The following is a 25,090-nucleotide window of genomic DNA, read 5'->3' on the forward strand; positions in this document are numbered from 1 at the left end:
TTATATGTTATTATCAGTATTCTTTTTTGGCTCGCCATTATTTGTGTTCATTTTAGTAGAACTAAAACAAGCCATTCTGAAAGACAAGCATCCCATCTCACAGCAGCTTTTTTGTCTCTTTTCTTCTAGCTCTTGGTTTAACTGCAACAAAAAAAAGCATAATTATGTAGAAGAAGGAAGAGAAATCTATTTTAAAATAACTTTTTGTTTAAACGCCGCTTATTTGCACTCCCCTGTGGTTTTAAGCCTTATTACTATGATAATTTGCCTTTTCATATTCTTCACCTCATGTTTGTTTCACGATTTACTCTTTGTGTATTGTATTGACATTACCCACACAAAGGCATAGTTATCCATTCAACAATAGCGTTTTCACAGAAGAACTTCAATTCGATCTGTACTTGTATTCATAAGATATGCAACATGACAAACACTACACAATTACCAATTTAAATGATAAACCCCTGGCGCTGCTTTACCCTTTTAAATTTTTTTGTTTTTAAATATTATATATTTTTAATATTATATATTTTAAAAAACGGAGAAAGCCACATCAAGTGATGAGCTGTTACGTTTTTGGATATTTCTCAATATCATTTAAAATGTTATAACACGAACTACGAAGCCCAACGTTGGTGCAAAATTGAGTGTTTCTGGCTATGTACAAAATATTGAGCGAAGTATGTTTTCGGCAATAAAGTTTTGATAAAGGGAAATGTTTATTTTAGCCTCACTACTAATATAAAATCCATATCCTTTAGTACAAATTCTTGAGTAAAATAAAAAATGATCGATTTTAAAGTAACATAAAACATGTGCTTTACCAATTCCCTACTCGTAACCCTATCTTTGACAGTCGACCTTACCCAAGTATGAGGCGATGGGTTACATCCCCACAGTGCTTGAGGATTATGTTATCACAAAATTGTTCTATGATCATCCTAAGTTACTTGGCTGCAAATGCGAGCATTGTAGTGTGCCGGGTAAGGCAATAGAGGTTATCAGTGTTATATAAGTTGCATACCGTATCCTATCAGCGACTGTTATACCTTGTTTAGGACTTTCCAAAGAAGTACCTGCATGTGTAACCATGACTATTTCAGCTCAGCCCGCCAAACTCCTGCAGGCAACGCTCTGCAGGTTCTATTGTTCTATTGTTTCCGATTAGAGCGCTGACATATTGGAAAATGTTGCCAATCAATATTCATGAGAGTGTACATTCAACGTCCAGTTTGCGAAATTGGGTGAGTTGTGTTTGGTAGGTGTGAAATACATCTGACTGGGCGTTTTAATTACGTAACGAATAAAGGCATTGACATCATCGAATGGCTGCCCAGTGCTGTTATGTGTTTAGTTATTATATAGGCCTAATAATTATTATTAAATGTATTCATCATTCCTTTCTTTTCCCTTCTTATTCTTTCCTAGGCCTACACCTTATCACTCCCTCGCTCTCATTGTCCCCTCTCACCATCCCCCTCTCATTCCCATCATTTTCCTTATATTTCTATTTATCTACTTGTCTTTATTATATCTTTTTATTTCTCGCTTCCTCCAGCCCTCTCTCATTCTCCATATCCCCTCCTCCCCTCTTCCTCCCTCCTCCCCTCCCAAGACTTCTCACAGAGGTGAATCTGCCCCTCCCCAACCCCCTCCCCTCTTTGGGTACGCCACTATTTCTATACCAATCTCCTTCTTAAAATAAAATTGAATGGAAATTTCTTAAAAACAACCTTTATAGGCCTATACTTATACTTACATGTATACGTATAGCGATTACCATTATAGTGTAATATAGATATATGGACTGGACATGGCAGCCTTCTTACATTCTAATGTGTAATCGATCAGCAAGAGCATTCAATTTATTTAAATGAAACGCCTAACGTCAGGTGGGTGGTAAAGATGATTGCATCGACAGCTAAAGCCTCCTTATAGACTTCAGACCCACACAAGCACACATTTGGGATACGTGAGTACAATGGTACCACTTTACACATGACTGCCCTTACACATGACTGTAGTGTGGTCACTTATTGATACTCGCCTGTTGTGTAAAGCGTTAATATGATGCCGGATCAGTGACCAATTAAATGGCGGAACCCCTTTATTCGAAACAATGGTACCACTTTTATGAATAGCCTGTCGCAACTTCTAATCGGCATCAAACGAACAAAAGATTATATAAACTATTGCGACTCTATTTCTATTTAAAAGCTCTTTGCCTGCAGGTAACTCCGAGGTCATGCATGAATTGGTTTGAGTGAGGAATACTACGGGAACCAGCGCCTTTTGTTAGAAGTCACTGATGAGTAAAGTGGATAACCTCTATTCATCGGGAGGGATTTAAACTTACCGCTGTAACCGTGGCTTTCAATATGTCGTTTTCTTCGGTTAGATTATCTATTGACACGGAATGAGTCGTTGCAGAAGAAGGTAAATTTAAGTGTTTTGTTGCGTTCGTTGCCGAGATGCTTTCACCCGCAGGAAACTTCCATACGGATATAATCTGCAACAGGACAATCATCATTCGTAATTATAATTACAATTATAATTATATTGACACTTGAGGACCTGAAGACCGTACGTTCACTTGGCCCCTCAACATGTATACACTAAAGTTACGTATAGTGTCTTAGGGTTCAATAATGTTTAACACATGTAATGTTTCAGGGTGAAAACACCATGAAAAGTTGAACATGTATAAAACATTACCAAACTATACGCAACTTTAGTGTATACATGTTGAGGGGCCAAGTGGACTTACGGCCTTCTTGCGCTCAGGTCTTCACTTACTATATTTTGTATAATATCACTCATACAGCATGTCTCAAAAAAATTGTGTAAGTGAAAAGCGTCCTCTTTGGCAATTATAAAATACCGTTGTGACATGATGCTTACATCAACGTCAAGGGTTGCAGTCTTAGCTCTTTTAAGATAAATAGAATAAACGGTATTTAAAAATGCCGTTTATTCTATTTAATTTGCTTGTTTCAATCTCGAGATATGTTTAGTTAACAACGAAAGGGTAAAATCACAATTGTGCCACTTTTACTAGGGAAGAGAGCTATGCATGTAAATCAATGATAGCTGATGGTGATGCGTCCAATGCGCTTAGTAGTCGTGCTGGGAAAATGCTTAAACGACACCCACCTTAGGAATGAAGATCACAAGTAATGTCACTGTGTTACAGAAAATAATGATACCACAGAGAAATATATATAATGCTTCTGGGTCATCCCCCATAAGAAAGCTGACGGTCACTCCAATTGTACACAGTATAATCACGTTATAAACACTGATGCCAATAAACTTGCTGTCGTTGAGGGCGTCAATAGTTACCTGAAGAGCAACATTTTGTTTTAACATTCATAAATAAATAAATGCGTTTCTTATGTTACGACCTGGGACACATTTTCCCAATTTATCTCAAAGATACAAAATTAAGACACTGTTCTACAATATTTTATCTAATATTATTTACTTCAAAATACACTAAACATATATGGGCAATGCTGGTACACATTAATACAAATGAAATATATCATAATACAGCAGATATTATCTAGGCCTATTAGGCAGTCTTGTTTTTGTAGCTGGTTTACTCATGTATGAAAAATAGGATTTATGAAAAGCGGCAGCTACTACGAACAGAGTTCATAAATTTGTCATTACCTTTCGTGTTTCCCAAGCAAGAAAAGCACCGAAAATACACAGAATTCCTTTGTAGATATAGAGGGCGAGTAGCCAGTAAAGAATATATTCACTTTCGCATAATTCAATATACGGGGATATAAGCTGATTCGGAGTTGTAGGGTCGTCCTAAGATAATAAAAAATGTTAACATTATAATAACAATTTCTTGGAAAAAAAAAAAGGAAAAGTTAAATTACTCGATACATAAATAAACCTTAAGTATATTAACCTTAGAATTACTAAGAAGGATTTTTTTATCTGTCATAAAAAAAAACTTACGCGCAAACGACATAAGCTAATCGTAGATAAATCCTTCGCCCACATTTTAGTCATGAATCTTTTGCCACAGCACCGGCCAATAAAATTACCACAAGGGGTGTGGTTATGCCACCATTGGTTTCTACAGTAAAATCCATAATTTTCATTTCGCTCTTGTAAAATTATTCGAAGAACTACTGACTTTTTTGCCTATACTTTTGTACATAGCCACGATTTCCAAAATGTGCATTGGTACGCTCATATTATACCGTCATAGCGGCATTATGTGGAGAATGTTTATAGTTATTTTACTTATTTTGATGCCACTAGATAGAAGAGACCTATACATTAGTACCAAATACAACGGTATTTGACGTTTATAAATTGAATACATTTCAGGGACTTCGTGGGGTTCATTTTAAATTCTGGACTTTACCACTAGTAAGATAATACAAAATAAAGCACACAGTTATGTATAATGTTGATAAGCATTCTGCCATGTAATATAAACCACACACTTTCCTTGATTAAACCCATTTTCTTTTTCAAAAGTCACTCTCCAGCAATGAATGTGTTACAAGTGGACTTTTATACATACTGGATTTCAATCAATGCGTTACAAGACTCAAATTATGGACATGGGTTGATTCTTTCATACATGCTATTTTTCACATGCTCAATAGACACAGAGGATGAATTTGAGTTGTTCTTTCATACATATGACAGGCCTATGTATAGCAACACTTTCCCGTGCTTAAATCAATTTGGCCAAAGTATGGACTTGGGTGGCTTTTGTATTCATATATTCAATTGTAAATTAGGGTATTGCAACACCCCCTTCGTAGTCCGTGTTAAAATAATATGCCTCCTTAATTATATTTTTAATATGGTGATATTTCTTAGATAACAGACAAAAATTACAGGATATTCGATTTTAGTGCTCCTTTTTTCGGTCAAGTTTCGGTTAAGTGTAGTTTGAAATCTTTTACGTTGAGTCTAAACAGATCAAAGGCGGTGCATCTTTATACAACAGGGGTAATACTGCGTCACTCACTCAAGGAAGAAAATGTCGTACAATAATACATTTGTAATCGTTTTCGTCAGGTGAAAATCTGGCATCTTACCCTTGTATATAATTCCTTCACGACTAGCTTCATCGGGTCAATGACTTGCCACGCAGTTAGGATTCCAACATCAATTAGCAATAACACGGCTACCACCTTATACAATAGATGATCAGTAATCACCTAACATAAAGTTCAAAAATTAAAGGGTAAATCATCCTGATTATCAGTACTTGGGAATCTTTAATAAATGTTCAACATCTACGACATCAAGGAAGTTTCACTCATTACAAAATAATCATGGATAGGAAAACCTCCTATGTGCTATTCCAATGGAATAATTCCACTGTAATTTATTTGGCAAATAGGCAATAGTGAAAAAAACAAACATCCAATTTAAAAGTCTTCTCGTTTCAAAGACACATGAAACCTACACAAACTACCTAAATGTAGTGATTACTTTTCGGCAAACACAAAATTGTTTTAAAAAGTTATAAACGTATAGTAAACATATTTTGATTGTATTCAAAATGTTTCAATATCATTTAACTGTTGAGTGTCATGAAAACGTTGTTTCTTATTTCATCATCCATATTCATAATATACATCTGAATAAATGAAATGGAGGAGATGAGAAAGGGCAACAATGGCCGTTTTGTAGCCTGAAATAAATTAAGTTTCAAAGTTTTTCTCGATTTCACATTCCACAAATGATTAGATTTATGTATATCCGATTGTATAGAACATGAAGCAAAGAAAACTACTACGTACCTTTCTTTTCGGTGTTTTAAAAGCGGCAACCTGATATACCCGCCACGTCTTACTGAACATGGAACCAAAAGCTAATACAAATCCCACAGATAACGCCCAAACATTCAGCTAAGTAACATGGAGAAGAAAATGAGACATACATTATACAGGTGAGGCCAATGAAATGTTTTAAACCCAGTTATATAATATTAATCCATTCATGGACCTTACGTGTGAATGTATCAAAAACAAAAAAGTCGAGTCATAACCAGCATTTTAATGTCTTTAACGCAACGCTGTTTTTTGAAGAAAATCTTTGTGCTTTTAGGGGTGGGGTATCTTTTAGTTTAATTTGATCGCTAAATTTTTGAGCGCTAATGTTCATTTTTAGCACTGCGGGCAGCCTTGGTCAATGTTGTGTTTGAAAGCTATTGTTTTTACGGCTGAAACCTCCACAACCATCCCCATACAGAATTTTTACTTATCAAATTAGTAATTCATAAAATTCTATGTGTCGAAAATATCTTCAAACCGTTTTTGTAAACGCACGTAAGTTATTTAATAACAACAGATGGCGCTATCACTCTTCAACTGCCGTATATATTCAGTTTAAGATCATTTTAACGGACTATATACGGCAGCTAAGTTGAGAGACCAGATTGGACAGCTTGGACAGAGTCCGAAAACCTTGAGTATGTGTGACACGATCTGCTCCATGGGGCCAAAGGAGGCAAAGTGACTTATAACCGGGAGTTACAAACATTATTACCTTACACAAATATTAGGCTATCATATACTGAAAACACCTCATGTCTAGCATACTAGGTTCTAAAGTTATGACGTTTTGTGAGGTATACTTTCTTATATATTTTGTTGCTTTTTACTCCATATTTTTGCCTTTATCTCAATCTCAAATTTGCCGCCTTTGGCCCCATGGACCAGACCAGAACGTGTTCTTCTTTATAATGATACAAAATGTACCCTGATTGTCTTTTCATCGTTTTCTTACCTGACAACAAGCTTCCTTAAAATTAAAACTGACTAATTTCGTATCGACACCATTGAAGAATATACCCGTGTACACTATCATTCCTCCAGTAATGATTAAATTGTTGAGGTTTGGACTTGACAGTTTGACGTATCTGTTAAAATATTTTACGAAAATCATTATAGATAGCCCACACGATTACGATGCTTTTATGTGATGTTACAGTGATTATATTTTTAATAGAGATTTGATACGAATTGTTTTAGTTAAAAGTGTGCTATTGAGGGCAGTATTTACAAATATTTTTAATGAATTTACCTAACGATCTAATTGCATACTTAGGATCAGTTAGGATGTAAAGTTTTGTTTCAATTGTGCAAGAAATGTCTAAATCTAAAACCAATAACTATTTATTATGGTATCATTAGGGGAAAAATAAATTCACATAACATTGCTTTTTGTTCGGTTTAGATTGGTTCAGTTTAGTTTTATTTCATTAAATATTACTAAATACCGGTGAAAATGATGAGGATGTCGCTAACATGCAGGGCATGTTATTGTGGCATCCTTCACAAAGGTCAGTATATAATATTAATGGGTAAACTAAAACATAAGATAATAAATACATTTGGAAAATATGTGCTTTGTGAGTAAAGTATATACTAATATTAATACGTTACGCCTTCAATAATAAAATCATTAAATGAGAAGGAGGACATTCAACAAACGAACCTACACAGTAGGTGGAACATGACTGTGTACATCGGTTATAAAATTCCATTATAATAATCGGTGAGGCAAAGCATAAGTATTTACAACAATGAAGAAACATATTTAGCCTGTTTAAGCCTAAATAAAAAGGTAGATAATAGCTTAATAATAGTTAGATTCTATTTATGAGGATATGGAAAGATGAGTTTATTTTCAAAGTTGCATATGAAAAATGGCACCAAACTACATGATCTGATAAATAACGTTATGGGAATAGAAGGCTTCTGGAAACTATAAAACCAATAACCAATTTTAACGTTACCCGGCTTCATCTTAGAGATAACAGCAGTGATCTCACGAAGGAGTAATTAATATTTAATGAAGAGTCAAAAGGGGAAATCATTAAATTGTCATTAGGGGTTTTATAATGTGTATTGGCTTGACTAAATGCTTTGAAGCTTAATATTGATCAACACTGCGGGTTTTATTTCAATTGCCAAAGAAAAGTCCAAGTCTAACATCAATAAATATTTATTCATGGAATCAATATCAATCAACAACCAGAATATCTACACAATATTCCTTTTTTAAACCAATAACCTAATTACAACCCACCAGGTTTCAATTTAGAGACAATATCAGTAGTCTCGCAAAGGAGTTATTGATATTTGATTAAGAGATACTTAAGGGCGCTGTTGTCAACGTTTGAACAGTATTTTGGTGGGACCGAAGAGCACATCAAAGAAATCCAATTGAATTCTGAATACGAGGTTCAATGTCCTTCTGATATTAAGTAACTTAAATCTTTTGAAATTTGCGATATAAAACACATTTTATGGCAAATCATTATAAATTTACATTTTTGATATTTAACAGTACTCTAAGTAAACTCTATAAATCTAATGATAAATAAATCCAAGTAAGGTAAATCATGCACAGTAAAGTGTTCAACCAAGAAGGGAGCTGGAATACATTTAAAATAGACTTGGTGATTTATTAAAGCATTATTTACAATATTGTTTCATGCAGGCCAGCCGAAGCCGACCTACACTCATCAGAATATATGTAAAATGATGAATATTTTGTAATGGTGTCATCTTGCATATGGTCACGTCCGTTTTTAGCCCTTTTTAATTAACAGACGCGCGATTACTCTCATTTAATGTTTGATTTATTTGGGCTAATTACTCATAATTTATGGCAACCTATGATTTACATCATGCGCATTAACAAAACCATAACCTGTAACCTATAATTATTTTAACACCACAGAATGTAGATTCGTACTTTTTTTGATGGTATATATATCGAACAGACAAGTTATTAGTTATGTGAAAGTAGTATTTCTAGTATTTGAGCGTGCACGTATTATCTAAAATATAATTATGCATTGTTTAGCGTGCAGGTTTATATAATTTGGGATATGAAGGGTAGTTCGCGAATATAATGCACGGGAGAAGAATACATAACGATGAATAGAAACGGGTACTAGAAGTATATGGGAAAATAAAGACTTGTCTCTTAAAATGTCAAACATATTCTTAGGCACGTCTTTATCCGGTGTCTTCAAGTAGAAACATTGAAATGTCAAACAAGTATGCTTGTACATTGTGTGCTATACATGTAGGAAAAGGGATCAATGCTATTATTTTCTACCTAATATTTCTCTCACTGTTTTGATTTTTTAGGTACATGCAGGTTCATAAGCGTATAGTTACAAACATGATTATTGATGAAAATATCCGTTTTTCGCTCAGGAAAACAATACTAAGGACAAGAAAAACACATTTAATGTACCTTACCGTTGCTTGCGGAATTTGATATTAAAAACGAGAAATCCAAGAGCTAGTAGAATCCCGGCACCAGCTAATGCACACATTGATATGAATAAAGTTTTTCCGACAGTTACATGGAGAATTACGATGGTTATTTGAACTTCTGGGGTGTGGTCGAGCGGAACCTTCCCACCTAAGCATTAAAACAAAGAGAACAAAAAAATGTTACATTTAGTGATTTCACATGTAATGGTTTAAATGATCTTTGTAATAAATTGCACAACACTGTTGTTATCTGTTAGCTTCTTTCTACTCTACGTTCATTAATCTTCTTACTAACGAGTGTGTGTATCAAGCTAAAGTCTGCACAAAAAAGTAACTCAGCTGTTATAAATACGCCTATAGGTTCAAAACTAATAATTGTTTTCACAATATTTCAACATAAAAAGAAGGATGATTTATTTACACGCATTTTGAACACTGTTATAATATAAATTTCAAGTTAGAACTCAAGAAAAATTGAAAACCAGTGGGCACCCATCAGTGGGTTTCACCGACCACACCTACTCCGGGTAAGGTGGTATGTCTGGATAAGCTGGATTTCAAAAGAAAAATACCCTAATTTAAAAGTTGCAGTTATTTGTATTGATGTGAAGTAAGCGCGAAGAAAATGGCGGGCTTTACGTGTTTACAGTGCCGGCATTATAACCATTAATCGCGCTGTAAACTGCAACTTTTAAATTCGGGTATTTGTCTGTAAAAGCACTACTGTGTTGTTAATATTGAACGACATTTGACGAATGGGGTATCAAAATGCGTGTAAATAAATCATCCTTCTCGCTATGTTTAAATATTATGAAAACAATTATTAGTTCTGAATCTATAGGCGTATTTATAACAGCTGAGTTACTTTTTGTGCAACTTTATATACTTTAACATGTTTTGTCCGGTTACTACAACGCTCTCAATGTCAATATGCTCCAAATGTCCGGGCTGATCGTAGATATGTCCATCCTTAGCATTCAATTTGGAGAGAAAAAATGACCTACCACCTTATCCAGACATACCACCTTACCCGGAGTAGGTGTGGTCGGTGAAACCCACTGATGGGTGCCCACTGGTTTTCAATTTTTCTTGAGTTCTAACTTGAAATTTATATTATAACAGTGTTTAAACGATCTTTAACAAAAATCAATTTGTGCAATTACATAAGGAGAATGTCATAGCTTAGCGTCACAGCGTCATAGACTGAATTCGCCCGTAGCTATATTCTTTGATAACATAATGTGACCCAAATGTGACCCAATCTTGTCCACTCCGGCCAAAGTCAGAAATTTTGAAAATTGACTTACTACTATTACTAAGTTACTATAAGTACATACAATTACTGATGTTGAATCCCAAGGTCTCTTGAATTCTTGAGATGGTTGCAAAGTTAAAAAACATTTAACATATCCATTTTCGTATGCTTTATATCGTTGTTATTTTTTCCTCTCTTTGTGCCTATATCTCAGTTTCATTATTTCCGATTTCAGTCTGATTGTACCAGATCTGGTCACAAATATTAACAATATTGGGTGTTTGGTATTGAAATCAATAGGGGACTGATATCCTTCCCCTGCTAAAGCGTGTAACAAAAAAAATGCTCCATGTAAGACAGTGGATATTGACCAGTGTTGGCCATAGACCTGTATCCTTCACAACGTCCTTACCTGGCCACATTATATCACTTGTCCATCGTAACGGATCTTGCACATCCACTGGATTAAAATCAAAAACCTTGTGCTCTAGAAGATCTGAATTTAATAACAATCATAAAGGAACAATATAAAACAATTGTTTTACCCATTACATGGAAACATTTATCTCTTGGTTTATCACTGCGTATAAACGTATATAATTGCCACTTCATATAATTGATTTGGACTTTGTTGCATTTAGGAGATTTTGTCTTTTTAATGGGAATTTCACTCACAGCGCAATATATTTTATTATTTATTACACGAGTGCGTCCTATGTAGTTGCAAATGCTCTAATCTATGGCTCTGCAGATGTTTAAAATGAATACAAATGCACTTGCGTTCATTCATATCCTAGTGAAATCACATTATTAATACTAGCGGATGCACCACCAAGCCAGATTTGTAAAAGCATCGAGAAATGAATACCTTTAAAAGCCACAATTTCGTCACAGAATTTACCATTCTCAAATGCTATGTTTTATTAATTAAACCTGGCGTTCTAAGCGATTTGAATATTTAAACAAACTTGCATACGTATTCAGCAATATAATTCAAAAAATTCACAAAAATTTAAAATAGTTGAAGAACAATCATTTTGATACAACCGCTTTGGCTCAAAAGATTCTATTTAGCAGCCGTAATGGTTCGAAAGATTCTATATATTTAGGATCAAAGAAGCCATTGTTGGATTGATTTAATGGCGTTTTAGCCAAGATCAAATCATGTGGTTACCGTACCTTCACGAAGTTGTTGTATGATGGTGATTCCAACACGGTCTCCCTTTTCAAAACGCACAGGACCCTTGAAGATTATAAAGTAAAAAGCTGATATTTCATTAGGTGTTTATTTTAAGGAAGGAGCATTCTTAAGGACAAGTTAACTTTTAAACACTGATTATTAGATCCTCATGAAATGCATTGCATGTCAAATGGAAATAGTTTCACCAAATTGTTTTTCACAGTGACCAAACTGGTTTTCTGCCAGGAAGATAGGTGAGGAATGTCTATCTAACTTTAGAATTATTGATTATTTAAGCAAACAGCATCTTCCTGGGCTTATGTTTTGATACATTTTTCGTCTTTGGACATGAATTTTATGGCAAAAATTGAAAGACCTTGGTAGGCTATTCTTTAACAAAATTAGCAGCTAAAACTTATCTGGTATTCGACTTAAAAAGGACGAATTGTTTTTGCACTATATTACCGTAACTCCAAGAAACGAAACCTGTGCTAAACTTTCAAAGAACACCATCATCATCTCGTTATCATCGTATGTATAATCCTCCAGTCTGCGCATGCGTCCATCTGAAAATACAGTAGTTTTGAGTACGTCTATACTTCCGTTAAGCGCTAATGCAATGGCCCATACTGTGTCGTATCCGAATGGGTGTTCAATTGTAAATGTTAGACGGCTGTATTTGGGATTATTATCCAGTTGATATTTGACATACTCGTCATATTTGCTAGCAGTCTGTAATTAATGGCAAAATATATAGTTTCATAGGTAGTGCATTTTGTAAAATATATTGATACAATAATATATTCAACAGTTAGCTTCGACTATAAAATTAATGCGTATTTATAAATACGAATGCACGTGATCATCACACGGTCAAGGTGTTCCTGTACATTTTATAAATGCAAAGGCAGTAGCAACAACAGATTGTGCAACAGAGTTGTTGTTTTTGCCAACTTTGTGACGATATTATTTTTCCGTCTTTCAATTAATCTTATAACATAACAAAAGTTTAGAATCTCGCAATATGCAATACTTAAAGCTATAATGTACGATCCTATAATATGAAATTGTTTTGTTTTTTTAAACCTGATGTTTTTTGGCATATCTGTAATGGTTACACATGTACCAACTTGCACCTAAAAGGAATCAACCTAATCTGTTGTATTTGTAGGGCAACATAGCAAGAGTCCGACATAAAGTCATAATCCATAATTATGACTTTATGTTCTCCCATAGAACTGCATGTTAAACGGCCAAAAAATACTCAGTAGAGTTTCTTTTACTTTACCTTGTTATTTCAGCTCAAATTGGACAGAAACCCTCCCCGAAAATATTATTATTAGTATTTTTTTTCAGCATTTTTAATATCGAGGAACAAATTTAGCTTTAATTGCTACTTTAAGTATCACTAGCTTCATGTTCCTATCTTGTTCTGTAGAGTGATTTTGGTCATGCTTGCTGCTCTTGGTATGGCGGTGCCCATTGTTCGCGTGCGTATTTGGTAATAAATATAGTCATATATTACTGATAACTGTTTATGTACCAATGTAACGTAGACGTAGACCTATGTGTCCGGTTAAAACTTTGAACCCTTTCATTAGATTATATAGGGGATGTTATCATCATGGGCGTTGCAATACCTTAAACGGATTTCTTGTATATTAATCGGATGCTCTTTTAAATAGTTCTCATGTTCTGTGTTTACCAGTGGTACTAAATGACATGCACAACTTACCAAATTTCCAATAGTAACCTCGTCAGTACTTGACAGTGCTTGACTTCGAATACCAAAGTAGTTTGAGATTACAACTGCTTCAGTCAGCTCTTCTTTTGTACAGTCTAATGGTCCGTAGTCTACCTGCCACCATTTGTTGTGGTACCAACCTACAAGCATCCACACGTAACCCTCACCCGTCATGTTTAGCTTAGAAGCCTACAAATGGATGGGGTCATATATTAGTTTCCAAATTTAACTTGAGAACAAACCAATTCTTTTATTTGAGTTATATTTGAATTTGAATAATTTATTTTTTTCCTTAGATAGACGTCCAAATAAAGTTCTCCCAAATGATTTCTTTTAACTCAACAAAACTTATTACAGTATGCAAACTGTAAAAACTGGAAATTATTTACCAACTGACAAGCAGGGAGCCAAAGGATGGATCCAAAACGATATAAGTGTGTCAAACTAACAAATGTTGTCTGCCAGTACTAGTGGCTTTTTATCCCCTCAATAAACAACTAGGAGCTGGCCTCTACACTATACATCTATAAATACAGCTGTGGGTTTTTTTTAATTACTATACATAGTTAAACTATACGTTAAACAAGACAATTATTTAAGAATATCATTTCAACAAATCGTCCTATACCTTTGTACAGGAGCCAACCGTTGTTAAACCGTGATGAACCCACACTTTTACTGTAGCGTATACGCGAACGCGAGCGAGACTACGCGTTACGCGAGAGCGCGTAAAATTCGTCATGCCTGGAACCTTTGTGCGTATGCCAGCTTACAAGTTGAATTCAATATTTTTCAGGTAGCGGCTAAACATTGCCGTTTTATTCTGTAGTTTTATTGCTGATATCAAAAGAGAAATCATCGAAGTTTTTGTAAGGCTGAAGCTGCCCTCGCGAAGTAAACCACGCAGACGACGCGACCGCATCGTTGTTAAACGGTGATGAACAACGGTGAAACATGATTGAATCCCTAAATATTTGTGTAGTTTTTGCAACACAATAAAATATTTCTGCTTATTAATAAGATTGGAGATTAGACATGTTTATAAATGGCCATATCTTGGGTTTTTACTAGTGCACCAATATCAACAACTTTCAGGAGCTATGAACTTATAGAAAGTGTTCAAATGAAGAGTTTTAATCTTGGGAAAATTGTACCCCTACATTCTAACACATTAAAGATCAGGGTCTTGATTTATGCACCCTTTAACGATAGATTCTTAAATAGTCAATGGTCACAAGAATCAACGTACCTCGCATAATACTTTCTGAGCCTTATCAGCATACATCAAGGCAACTATTATCTTTGCATCCTGTTTCTGCAACGACAAAAAGAGGAATTACAATAATTAGTTTGCGATACAATTCATGTTTTCCCTATAAATTGTGTAACTAGACTCTACGCAGACTGTGTTTTACAACACGATCGAGTGCATAAAATCATAAGAGCTGTGTGAGATCTAGTGGAAAATAGAAATATGTGACTTGTTTTTGTCAAAACCTCAAGTGTTCCTTCAACCAATCAGGGATTTTTTTATATACGAAAGCTAACACTTCCCCTAAAAACGTCTTTTCTCATTAGGTAAACAGATAACGCGATTCAATGCTTATAGCAAGGCGAATTATGTGGTAAACCTGTTGAAAACGCCCTATCCCAGCATAATTTTAGACCAAAATGTAGGTTTTATCTTTAGACCAGCACAATGTTGACCAAAAACCTCAAGTGTTCCTAACAATAGTTATCAAATTTTATGTCATTAAATGAAAGAGCACACTTATATTGTCCATATACTAGCCTCATAAGAATGAACAATGGCGAATTCTCTTTCAATTGCAAACCTTGTGCAAAAAGTTACTATTTTCGCCTGTTTCGTCATACGGTTGTAAATTCCATGATCTATGGCGTTGCTAAAGATCGCTTACAGATTGATATGTTTGTTATGACTATAACTATAACTTGGCTGCTTACCTTAAGATTTTCAATTTGATTTTTCGGATTGTCAACAAAGCTTTCAGAACTAATCAAAGTAATGTTGGCTTCTTTCAGTTCGCTCACCAAGTCACTCACCGTCTGAAATTAAGCGTACTCATTACAATTATAGTATATAACTAGACAATAACTAGACGATGATGCCCATGTGTGTAAACTCATTCATATCAGGACGCCGGACGGTCAAAAACAGGTAAACTCGGTGAGCAAATCACAATCATGTAAATTAGTTAGCCACATATCGCACATTCAACCTTCAACAAATTAGGCACTATAAATTAATTATCATCATGAAACTAGTACCACGATTTCAGATTTGAGAAATGTATCCAAGATGTGAAATTATGTGTTCAGGTTCATTGCTTGTTTCAAGAGCATGATGATGAGGATCAGGGATGAGGGTGCATGTACTGGATAGCTTTGCTCCTCAAGGTTTCCATATAATACGTTGCCTTTGTGTGTTTCTAATACCGGTTGTTTTTTGTTTTTTTTGGTTTTTTTTAATTTTCATTTAGCATTATCATAACTGTTGCATTATTTATGATTAAATTGTTCATAGACTGTTGTTTGCATCATCACGTTGTTCACATAATACTAGCGGCCTCTGCCTTTTATCAATGGTTCCCAATATATTTAGCCATTGTGTGTTTGTGGTTTCATTTTGATTCATTTTTTAAAATTATATATCATATGTTATGTTTGACACAATCTTTGCTTTTGTTTTTCATCAATATAATCTTTCAAATTGTTCCTCAGTGGTTCGAATATGTTGTTAATATGTATGCTTTATATCGTTATGAACACGGCATAGTGCTGAATACGCAAAATTGCTGTTCTGATCGAGTAAACGGCGTTTGAAAATCATGGTACCATTTCATTGGTCCTTCTAAAAATTGAGAGCATTCTTGAGCACTCAAATGAAATGTATATTATAGAAGTGAATATGCACGAATTATTTGCAATAATTAGATGTTTTGAAACCATAGATATCATCCCTCCAATGCTGAATCCAATGTCTCTACCGCCGCGCAAATAGTTGTATACGAAGTCGAATACGCATTCAACTACGTGAAAACCATAGCACACATTCTTGATTAGGGGCTTTCATGTATAAATTAATGGTTTTACAAAAGCTGTAGACTTTACATTTGATATTATAAGTTGTAAACTGGTCATCCCTGTAATATTTAGCAAAACCCCCGGATTTTAAACCAGAAATAACAATATTGGCTTATATTTTGCATACAATTTGGGTTTTTTTACGAGGGCGCACTCACATTATATAGAAAATTCGGGGTTTTCAGCTATAAAATACTACAGATCAACCTGATTTGTACAGCTAAGTATACGATTCGTCTTTTGGTCGATTTATTCATTAATTACACTCAGGCGCGATTCGTCCAAATCAAAATTTCGATATCTACGTCAGGGAGTAACATTTAACATTAATGATTGGTGGAAATAAAAGATCACCTGAAACATAATCATAAGCATGTAATAACGCATTTTACTCAAAATTCTCGATTCGTCACTCTGCCGAATTCATAACGATATGATAGTTTGTATTTTGATGTGTATTTATGTCAAGGTTTTGCCTGCACTAAATGTTGCTTTTCATAGTGCTTTGATATGTATCTTATCCAAATGTCCAATTTGATTCAAATGAGAAGGAAATGAAATCCCAAAATATATCATAATATATATATATCGTGTTTTAATTTAGAAAAACCTTTTTTGAATGTGTTTCGTACCATAGAGTACAATACAAGTTACGAACACACACAAAACATACATAACTAACATTTATTAAAACGATATTAATAACTTACTGATGAAAATATTTCATAATTTTCGTGTATTGTGGCAACCCTTGTCCAACCAAATTCCTTCATAACTGCTACACGTGCTGGGTTGTGCGACTGATCTGTGGGATATGTCCTGTAGAATAATGGATATTTTACACGATTGGACAACGCCGGGGAGCTTGATGTTGGAGATACCTGACAAAACACGTGGTTGAATGTTGAAATAATTACAAATTTATAGAAATAACACCACATGACAGACTAAATGCATTCTATAAAAGAACCTAATAACATTAACCAGAAAGGCATTAAATAATAATTGTTTGGTCGCAATATTTTTTTTACTGTTAAAACGGTGATATCGAAATGATTGTATTGGTGGTGTGCGTATACATAGCAGAATGCCCAGTACGTAATGCTCCTAAGAACTGTTTGCTGATTGCAAAAATTAGTAGACTTGACCAAATTATTTTACATTCTTAAGATAACATTTGTAAATGAATATCTAAGAATACAATATTCATGTCGATATATATTTTAAAATCATTTTTAGCAAAAACACATTCAATCAAGCCATGCAATTTACTGTAAAATTTTAGGAGCCCTATATTCGGCACTTCCATGGACATTGTAATTATCAACAGCTTGATACCCCTATTAAATACCATGTAACTTATAATGAAGCCTTGAGCTGGTGAATGGATCAAATTGTACCACAAACCCTAGCTTTACAGGTATATGATTATGATTTTCGAGTTTGCGTACGGGGGAGGTGGAGCTATGTGCACCATGGGACCAGTAGAGCACACAGTGAAACACTTAAAAGAAACCACTTTGGTGATCTCAATTGACCATTTATGTAGCGGTTTGTGATCACTTAAGCCATGGCTTAGCATGTATGATTTAGCAGAGGACCACCGTGACTTGGTTTTTAGCCTTGGACCAAGGCAAAATGTTTGTTTAATTTCAAGGTATTTCGGTTTATTTCTCATAATACCAATACAATGTTTATTCGTTGTTTGATGAAAACCCAATTAAAAGGTAGATCATTTTTATGACATTAAAATTCCTACATCAAGCCAGAGATAGACAAGTCTTGGTGCACGACCTTACCGATATTAGATTCCAATAGTGTGCAGTGCCAGCGATAGCCTCAGAGCCAAGGGAGCAGCCTCCGCCTAAAATCATTATCTTCTGTGGTTCACGGTAGATCTGATCGAAAAGCATCTTGCTACTTAATCCCGGATTACACTGTTGCCATAAAATTAAATCAATACCAAAGTTAAAGAAATATTTCGCGATATTACCATCCTTTGTTTAATACATTTTTCCGTTGGTTTTCCACGAAAAAAACACAATTTTAGATTTTGCGTTTGTGAGTTTATGCATGAGTATGTGTATTACATTGCTCCATAGGCCACTGTTTTGTAGTGTCGCTTTGGTATACCAGAACGGAACGTTATACAAATTTTGCAAGAATTATTCCAGGGGAGGGTCACTCGAATGATACATTATGATGTGCATTGTGCATGTGAAGGTAGTTGAAAAAAAGTTGACAAAAGCTATAGTAAAATGAAGTAACATGTTAATGATTATGAAGTAAATATAAGATGCAACAAATTAAACATGTTCCTGTAATGTGTACACCATACCCTTTCTGTTCCTATTGATTTCGAAACTGAAATCATTCTTAAAATAAAATTCTTTGATGATTTATGCTAGCAGTTCTAGAGTATGTCATTAAACGAGGGCTGGTCAATAAGTTCCCGAAACTATGGTGTATTTCCGCTCATGCATGACTTGGATGACTATTACTTACGCTAAATACAAGTTTGAACTTTTGTCTTTCAAAACAAATATGTATTAGCGATGCACAATGACATTAGCATAAACACAACAGTATATGGACACCGCCTGATTTATGGTGAAAAATAGTCAAGGAAATCTCGCGGCAAATTGAGGTATTGTTACATAATTCCAAATATCTCGAGAATGAAAGTATGGAATCTGGCGCGATTTTTGCAACGTTGTAGACCGATTACATAGGAATGATGCTGTACTCTTTTTAGATCTATACCATTTTTATTAAAGAAAAGAGATCGTGTTGAATATCTCCAATTTTGAGTAGGCTTTATCACCCATTGTTCTTTACATAATAAGAGATAGAAAGATTAATCGATGACAAATTTTAACAAATGGTACCTGGTTTTATCGGGTATCTACTGAAAAAGGGAGATCTCGGTGGTGAAATCACAAACATTTATTTCTTAATGAACCCTTGTTTTCAAAAGATTTTGTTTTTTTAATCAAAGTAGCACACCATAGAGAGGCTCTACCGCATGTTGAAAAACATGCTTTTCGGGGGAATCCCAGTTAGGCTCTACCTCATGTTGCTTTCTGGGATCCCAGCGGTGTGTACGATATAGTCTGGTCTGGAGTTAGAGACTATCGTATTTTACTTTGTTTACATATTCATTCCTGTCACTGGCGTTTAGTTTATTTATCAGTTATCGTCCCAGTTCGCAGAAAATTTTTCGCTAGTGGTAGTGTTCACAGAATATTTTCAGAGCTTCAGAAAAAATGATATTAAAGATTATGATGCTTTAAATTATTTTCCCGTCTTGATTTTTTTCTGCGACTCTGATTTTTTTTCTGGGAACGCCGGTACTACGATACCGGTGATTTCGTAGCCCTGGGCTCTGGATTGAATAAGAAATTTGAATTTTGAAAAATATGTCCAATTTTAGCATAAGACTTTTTTGATGAAATTTCACTTTTTCATATATTTTTGGTACTTTCAATCATGCGTACCATCAACGCATGCGCATATTTCTATTTTTATTGCAACAAATTCTCGTGTGCTGACTATGATCTCTCATACCATACCAATAATCATGCTTGTTTTTTGTTTTATTTCGGGGATAATTTGGATTCTTTCTTCTACCGTGTGGGTTCTTTTCTCCCGATTTTTACACCATTTTTGTTTGTCGTTTTGGCCTATTTTTGGTGAAGTTCAAAGACAGTCTCTTTCCTGATCTGTTGACGGATACATTTCTTCTTTCACAATTATCAATTGAATATACTCAGATTACCTCATACCAAAAATAAGGCTTGTAAATTGCTCTGGTCCTTACTTCTGATTCTTTTTACTACAGGTTCCTCAACTACAATTCAAATTTCCCGCCAATGTTGACAATAATGTCAGTGTACATATGGCAATGACTTTATGCAAATGAGATTACGTAATTAAAGGTACTCTGATACTAATTGTTATGAGCTTTAAAAGACAAAGGTACAGATAAAGATACAGATCGTAAGTAACAGTCATCTAAGTCATGCATGAGCGGAGATAAATAATGGTTGCGGGATATTAATGACCAAACCTCGTAGGGAAACATATAAGGGGCTGTGCAATAATTACGAGCACCGGCGGGGTAAAATTTCAAACGGGTCGCCAAAATCGCCCCCCCCTCTCGGCCCGCCAAAACTCGCTTGCCCCCCCCCCTTCTCGGCCGCCAAAATTATTTGCCCCCCCTTGTAGATGCCAAATTTTGGGTATCCCAATTTTCAAATCATAAATGGTATATATACATATTGCGAAAGTTGAATTTAAAAGTTTTTAGTTTTCTTAATTGCAATTTGTTAATAATTTCAATTTGGTGCTACGTGTATCTCATTAAATGAGGTACACGTAGCACCAAATTGAGGTACCTATGAATACGCCCTTCATGCCCATTTTACACTGTAACTCAGAATACAATTGAGTACATTTACGGCTCATTCGTGGTGTACGGTCACATATTATATAAAAAGCACGTATAAGTCTATAATTGTAAGAGTATTGGATCATTTTTAATGTTGATAATTGCGAGACGCCGGCGGTAGAGACCAGCAATAAATGTGTATCTCAGCAATTTCCGCGATTTCTGCATTAGTTTTTATGAATAGAATAGGAATAGAATACAATAGCGGATACAATGGAACTCTATTACGGGCAAATAAACCTCGTCGCATTACTAAATGTCACTTCTTATTTTTCATTAACTAACCGTTATTTTTTAAACGTTGGCAGAACCTCGACCGAGGTTTTTAATAATTGATGAGTCAAAACTTTTTTGTAATTGCTTATCATTGAACTTATGAGAAGGAATCAAACTCTAAAAGCTTTTATCTATAGTAATAACATCTATATTTAATGTTGCAGCTATGTGACTCATAATATGTATGTTCTCTCAAGTGGACTTAATTTCAATAATATAAAGCAAAACATAAGTTTCTTGTACATGCTTTCACTAAAGAAGTATTTTTTAAATACTCTACAAAAGCTTTAACTATAATCTATAACAATAGTGAAATGTATATTTGGTTTCACAGTTACCTGTGTTGTGGGATGTGCTCTAAACTGGACAAACTTTCATACAATATTAATCAAAATGTATGGGTTTATTTATGAAATCCCTGAATTCTTACAGGTTTTATTTATAAATTGCTCAAAATAATAAACGAGCAGATGATTTCAAGCAATATCACAATGATACTATAACGATTATTGTCTGGTACCCATTTCTGTTTAGACACAAATATTTACTGGGTGGGCATTTTTTTTTCGGCAATGGGCTGGTTAGATTTACTGGGTGGTCAAAATGTTGTACTAGGAGGCATCTACATACCAAGTTAACCTGTTATTACCTGTTATATACAATCCTGCTATTCATGGATCCTTTATTTTTTGTTCTCCATTCTATCCTGTCTCATTTTATCAATATTTCCTCATTCCCCCACCCCTTTATGCAAATGTGGATTTCAAGAAAAGGGATGCTGAAGTGTTGAGTGCGTGAAAATCTGATATTTTTTAGCTGAAAGTGGCCGTAAAACTGCTCTACTTAGCATCTCTACTGTGACGAATTTCCAATTGCCCCTGCACGGATCTTTGGTTTCACTGCACGAACGTGCGAGTTGGCCCCTGTTTAGCGAGGTAGATATGAGGGGTCATGAGGGGGGCAACAGGACTGATGGTGGGGAAAGGCACGAGCCGTTTTTCGCCGTGCAATTTTCATATGGGATTTTAATATATAGTATGACAATCTTATAGTATATTGTGTTATTTATTGGATGAATGACGCACAGTGTTAACACCCTGTATTTTAAATATTTTTTCCATACATCTCTATACTCCGTTGAAATCAATATTCTATTATTGACACAGATAAAGAAAGTTTACATATGCATTGTGTTATAGGACTTGCACCTGGAACTTAACTGAATGGGCTAAACGTGTTCCTTTATACCTATAAAGTATAATTGTAATTCTCAAAATTAAATATATCACAATTTTTACTTTGGATTTCAAAATCTTTACTTATAAAATGCAGTAAAAGATATCCACAGCAAGCTGCAAGGCCCCGCTAATTAGTGTATTGCTTTTCGAGTTAGTGTACTGATGGAAACAAAACCCTGGTTTTACCTGAAAACAACTCGATTTTTCTTGTAATAGAAACATCATATGGGGGTACTGGAGCATGCACAAATCGTAATAATGTGTAGAATATAGAAACTCTGTGGTATCTCATATGATAGTCACTGTACTATCACGGCAATTTTTGACACGAAGATATAGGGATGATGACGATGAGTGGAGTGATTGCAATCGTGTCCGTACAATGGCTCTGAGAATAAATAAGCATATTGGCTCTGAAATTTCGGACGCACAGATGGCGAAAACCTTATTTTTGCAATACTAGCTTCAATTTGGAGTAAAAATGAGATGGAATTGTGAATGCCAGAAAGTTGAGAAATAATGTTGGAAGTTAGATGTCTAAATGTAACGTTCCGTAATCAAGATATCGATAATATAACTAACAGTTTCTTTTTGTCATGCAAGAATCTCCAAAATGTGCCCCCAAAACCAAATTTCTAAAATTTAATCAGTATTGACTGCATTTGGTCCTGATAAATGGCGACATTGTTTCTTTTATCGGTTTGTAGCACAATACAAAAAAGGAGAAAGCAATGACTCGGCGTGCTTTTATACGAGGCACACACGTTTGAAAAAAAAAAAAAACATGCAACGCGTTTTTGATCTTGACATGGTACGTAAAAAGGATGAAACGAAAGACTTTCAAACAGAATCTGGACATTTGTAAAAACAAACAAAAATAATTGCTGAGAAAACTTGATATTAGAGAACAAGTTTATATGTCTTGTATACGTTTTTATACGTTTCTTTCCGTGTCCTTAGTGTTTCGCCTGTATTGACTGTGCGTTGTGTACAACCAGGCATATATATTTTTCGCTTCATATTTACAATGGTACTGTGTTTTAACACACACGTGCAAAGCGAATCATAACTGTCTCTCTCGAGGACAAAATGAGACCTTTAACAATGAAACAATTTCCAGTTCATTTGCTTTGAAAGGATACATTTACGCAACCAAAATCAAATCTGTATAATCCCCTCAAACATGTCAGCAAGGTCTGCTGATCTTTAATAACGAAGGGCAAAACACTTCCTCGTGGTCTAAAAAACGAAACTGGAAAAATTTAAAATTTAAAGAAAAACAAATAACTACCAACAATTTCCACAAGACACCTGATTAAAACAGGTAAAAAAGATTATTTTTCTTTGCTATGATTTAATATGTCAGTGAATAGACATGGTTAATTTGAAAGAGGATGTATTTTCACAGAGGATGTACTTTCCTGGCTCAAACTGTCTATTTCAAGCAAACATTCCGGACCAGCTATATTTCTTAGAAATGTCAAACTATTGGATTTTGAATCAATTATATGATTATTTTTTCTTACCTGAGTGTCATTCCATACGATCTGCAAGTCATATCCAGGCAGCAAATCTTCTCTAGCGTTGATCTGTTCTAAGGCGAGATCTATCCCCGGCACCAAGCCGCTTACTTCCCACACTCCACTTAAAGACATGAGACCCCCGATATACAACGGTATCTTCACCCCTCCATCTGATTGAGATATATTTGTTACTTGCCCGTTTATTACCAATAACAATCCAGACAAAAGTGTCACGATGAACATATTTCCCTCAACACAAAATAACATTCTGTGTGGGTTGTTATTTAACATGTTATAAATGAGCAGGTGAGTCAACTACGTGGACCGGCAAGATAAAGCGTACTCATCATATTAATAAACATTTAGTCTTCATCTTTGTATCAATAAAACTCCCCGTCTCACATGCAATTGATTCGTCATATTAGTGTCATTTTATTATATACTACAGTGTGATGTGGTGAGAAATATATCTACACAGCAATGATTCTTAATATGGGTCCTACAGTGGAATTCGGTGAACAAAGGCCTATTCAGTGATCCACAGTGTGATGTGGTGAGTGATTTCAAATATATCTACACAGTAATAATCCTTAATATGGGTCCTACAGTGGAGTACGGTGAACAAAGGCCTATTCAGTGATCCCAGCGAATGTGTAACAAAATTAAATCTGTGTATAAATTGCAAAGGAAGATTGCATCACTGAGTAGGCCTTTAACCAGCGTCCTTCTGAATTCGTATTAGGCCTAAAAAATAATTGTTTGATTGGCGTAACATAACAAAAATAGGGTAGGTAGATCGTGGTTTTTTTTCTCTTCGTTTTTGTTTTGTTTATGTTTTACTTTTTAAGGTGTAAATTGCGTTCGAAAAAGGCAATGGAACTTTTTTCTTCTTCTTTTTTTAATTTATTTTGATTTTTTTTTCAATTTTTTTGATTTTTTATTAACATTTTGGCAAACAGGTATAGGATCGCGCCTACTTTAAGGGTCGGTCGGGTAACGCCAATCAAACCATTTTGAGACCTTATATGGAAA

At 34.8% G+C, this 25,090-nt stretch overlaps 1 protein-coding gene across 1 annotated transcript; it reads right to left on the reverse strand.

Moving 5' to 3' along the window:
* Positions 1 to 24,301, reverse strand: LOC140167745 (gamma-aminobutyric acid type B receptor subunit 2-like). Its single transcript, XM_072191039.1, has 17 exons — positions 24,062 to 24,301; positions 18,371 to 18,508; positions 17,282 to 17,452; positions 15,432 to 15,533; positions 14,716 to 14,781; positions 13,458 to 13,655; positions 12,188 to 12,454; positions 11,722 to 11,785; positions 10,955 to 11,038; positions 9,270 to 9,435; positions 6,778 to 6,910; positions 5,790 to 5,897; positions 5,079 to 5,201; positions 3,676 to 3,822; positions 3,154 to 3,342; positions 2,357 to 2,509; positions 1 to 141 (listed from the first exon to the last, which is right to left on the reverse strand). The coding sequence occupies exons 1-17, from the start codon at positions 24,299 to 24,301 to the stop codon at positions 1 to 3; spliced, it is 2,490 nt and encodes an 829-aa protein (XP_072047140.1).
* Between the last annotated feature and the right edge of the window lie 789 nt (positions 24,302 to 25,090).

The sequence above is a fragment of the Amphiura filiformis genome, chromosome 13 (genome assembly GCF_039555335.1).
Source record: "Amphiura filiformis chromosome 13, Afil_fr2py, whole genome shotgun sequence".
Taxonomy (NCBI): domain Eukaryota; kingdom Metazoa; phylum Echinodermata; class Ophiuroidea; order Amphilepidida; family Amphiuridae; genus Amphiura; species Amphiura filiformis.

Excerpts from the sequence above, each read along its gene's own strand:
- LOC140167745 (XM_072191039.1), bottom strand. The coding sequence starts at position 24,301 with ATGTTCATCGTGACACTTTTGTCTGGATTGTTATTGGTAATAAACGGG. Across the intron at positions 14,782-15,431 it reads ATCAAATTGAAAATCTTAAG|AAACAGGATGCAAAGATAAT; the intron begins GTAAGCAGCCAA and ends TTGTCGTTGCAG. Across the intron at positions 12,455-13,457 it reads AGGTTACTATTGGAAATTTG|ACTGCTAGCAAATATGACGA; the intron begins GTAAGTTGTGCA and ends CATTAATTACAG.